General features: G+C 45.9%; 1 protein-coding gene across 1 annotated transcript in view; it reads right to left on the bottom strand.

Annotated features, from left to right (window-relative positions):
- Positions 1-779: 779 nt before the first annotated feature.
- The window catches only part of LOC130588127 (complement C3 alpha chain-like), a gene marked incomplete at its 3' end in the record, with an annotated part of 4,999 nt that continues 3,168 nt past the window's right edge, over positions 780-2,610 (bottom strand). The window contains exons 3-4 of the mRNA XM_057389087.1: positions 1,079-1,154; positions 780-1,004 (exon numbers count right to left, since the gene is read on the bottom strand). Coding sequence (XP_057245070.1) covers positions 780-1,004; positions 1,079-1,154 — 301 coding nt within the window. The remainder of the gene's footprint in view (positions 1,005-1,078; positions 1,155-2,610) is intronic.

Here is a 2,610-nt window from a genome sequence, read left to right as displayed (position 1 = left end):
AAATGACCAATGGTCACCAAAGGAATGACCAAGAAATGACCAATGGACACCCAAGGGTCACTCAATGGACACCCAAGGGACACCCAAGGAATGACCAAAGAATGACCAACAAATGACCAATTGCCACTCAAAGAACATCCAAGGAATGACCAACGAATGACCAATGGTCACTCAATGGACACCCAACAAATGACCAACAAATGACCAATGGTCACCCAACGGTCACTCAAAAATCACCCAACAAATGACCAATGAACGACCAATGGACACCCAAGGAGTGACCAAGGAATGACCAAAGAATGACCAATGGACACCCTATGGTCACTCAAAGACCACCCAACAAATGACCAATGGACACCCAAGGGTCATCCAAGGAATGACCAAAGAATGACCAATGAATGACCAATGGACACCCAACGGTCACTCAAAGAATGACCAATGGACACCCAAGAAATGACCAATAAATGACCAATGGACACCCAACAATCACTCAAAGAACACCCAAAGAATGACCAATGGACACTCAATGAATGACCAAAGAATGACCAATGGACCCCCGAGGGATGACCAAGGAGTGACCAAGGAATGACCAGTGAATGACCAATGTACACCCAAGGGTCACCCAAGAAATGACCAAGGAATGACCAAGAATGACCAAGGCTGACCCAAGGGTCAACCACAGAATGACTGAAGAATGACCAATGGTCACCCAAAGAACATCCAAGGAATGACCAAGGAATGACCAATGGTCACCCAACGGTCACTCAAAAACCACCCACCAAACGACCAACAACCCCCTTTGTCCACCCTCCGTCCACCCCTCCCCCCCCCGCTGACCACTGACCACCATCTCCTTGTGGATGACCGGTCCGTCCTCCTGGAACACTCCGTCCGGTTTCTGCCGGCCGAGCACCAGCCACTTGGCCGGACGGCAGATCTCGGCGTGCTCGATGTGGGTCAGTCTGCTGGCCATGGCGAACACCTTGACCACGTAGGCGGTCAGCCTTTGGCCGGAGAGGATTGGTCAGTGCCATGGATGACCGCCGCGGTGGCCGGAGTGGTGGTGGTGGTCACTCACCAGGTGCTGGACGGACGGTTGAGGAAAGCGGCGTAAGAACTGTCCGGTTTGCGGAAGGCCAGCTGCTGGGTGAAACCTGCGGGGGGAGTGGTCAGTGGTGGTCAGTGGTGGCCGGAGAGTGGCCGGAGAGTGGCCGGAGGTCACTGAGGTCATCCATGTGTTGGTCAATGGGAGGAGTGGACAATGTCCTCACCCTTTTGGGTCAATTCCCCCCATTTTTGGGTCAATTCCCTATTTTTGTGTCAATTTTCCCATTTTTGTGTCAATTTTCCCATTTTCATGTCAATTCTCCTCTTTTCCTACAATTTCCCATTTTTACCACAATTCACCCCATTTTTTTGCCGATTCTCCCAATTTTTAGGTAAATTCTCCATTTTCGCCTCAACTCCTTCCATTTTTTGGTCAATTCCTCCCATTTTTGGGTCAATTCCCCCCATTTTTAGGTAAATTTTCCATTTTTGGTGCAAATTTCCCCTTTTTGGTTCCTTTTTCCCATTTATTGCTACAATTTTCCCATTTTTGGGTCAAATCTCCCTATTTTTGGGTCAATTTCCCATTTTCACCTCAATTTTCCCATTTTTACCTCAATTCTCCCCATTTTACTCCCAATTTTCCCATTTTCACCTCAATTTCCCATTTCTCTGCCGATTTTCCCATTTTCGCCCCAATTCCCCATTTTTTGCTCCCGTTTTCCCATTTTCGCACCAATTCTCCCCATTTTTTGGGTCAATTCCCCATTTTTTAGGTAAATCCCCCATTTTTGGTGCCATTTTACAATTTTTTGAGTCAATTTCCCCTTTTTTTGGGTCAATTTCCCGATGTCCAGCGCTTTGGCCCGGCGGTCCAGGCCGAAGCTCTCCCACTGTCCGGTGCTGTCCAGGGAGTGGACGGCGATGACCGTCGGGGTCAATTTTACCCATTTTCGCTTCTATTTTCCCATTTTTTGCTACAATTTCCCCATTTTCACCCCAAATTCCCCATTTTTGTGTCAATTTTCCTATTTTTGCCTGAATTCCTTCCATTCTCCCATTTTTTGGGTCAATTTTCCCCATTTTGGTCCATTTGACCATTTTCATTGCCATTTGGCCATTTTTTGAGTAATTTTCCTCATTTTTGGGTGAATTTTCCCATTTTTGTGCAAATTCCTCCCATTTTTGTGCCAATTCCCCATTTTCGCCTCAATTCCTCCCATTTATGGGTCATTTTCCCCCATTTTTGGGTCATTTTTCCCCATTTTTGGTTCATTTTCCCCCATTTTTAGGTAAATTCCCCATTTTTGATGCAAATTTCCCATTTTTTTGGTCAATTCCCGCATTTTTTTTGTCCCATTTTATCATTTTTTGGTCAATTTTCCCACTTTTCAGCTCAATTCCCCCCATTTTTGTGTCAATTTTCCCATTTTCATGTCAATTCTCCGCTTTTCCTACAATTTCCCATTTTTGTTCCAATTCCCCCCATTTTTGGTTCCATTATCCCCATTTTTAGGTAAATTCTTCTTTTTTGCCTCAATTCCCCCCATTTTTGGGTCATTT

Source organism: Malurus melanocephalus, unplaced genomic scaffold, assembly GCF_030028575.1.
Source record: "Malurus melanocephalus ecotype Western Australia unplaced genomic scaffold, MMel_1.1 scaffold_3428, whole genome shotgun sequence".
NCBI lineage: Eukaryota > Metazoa > Chordata > Aves > Passeriformes > Maluridae > Malurus > Malurus melanocephalus.
The sequence above is the reverse complement of the archived record's forward strand: the minus strand, read 5'-3'. Positions and strand labels throughout refer to the sequence as shown.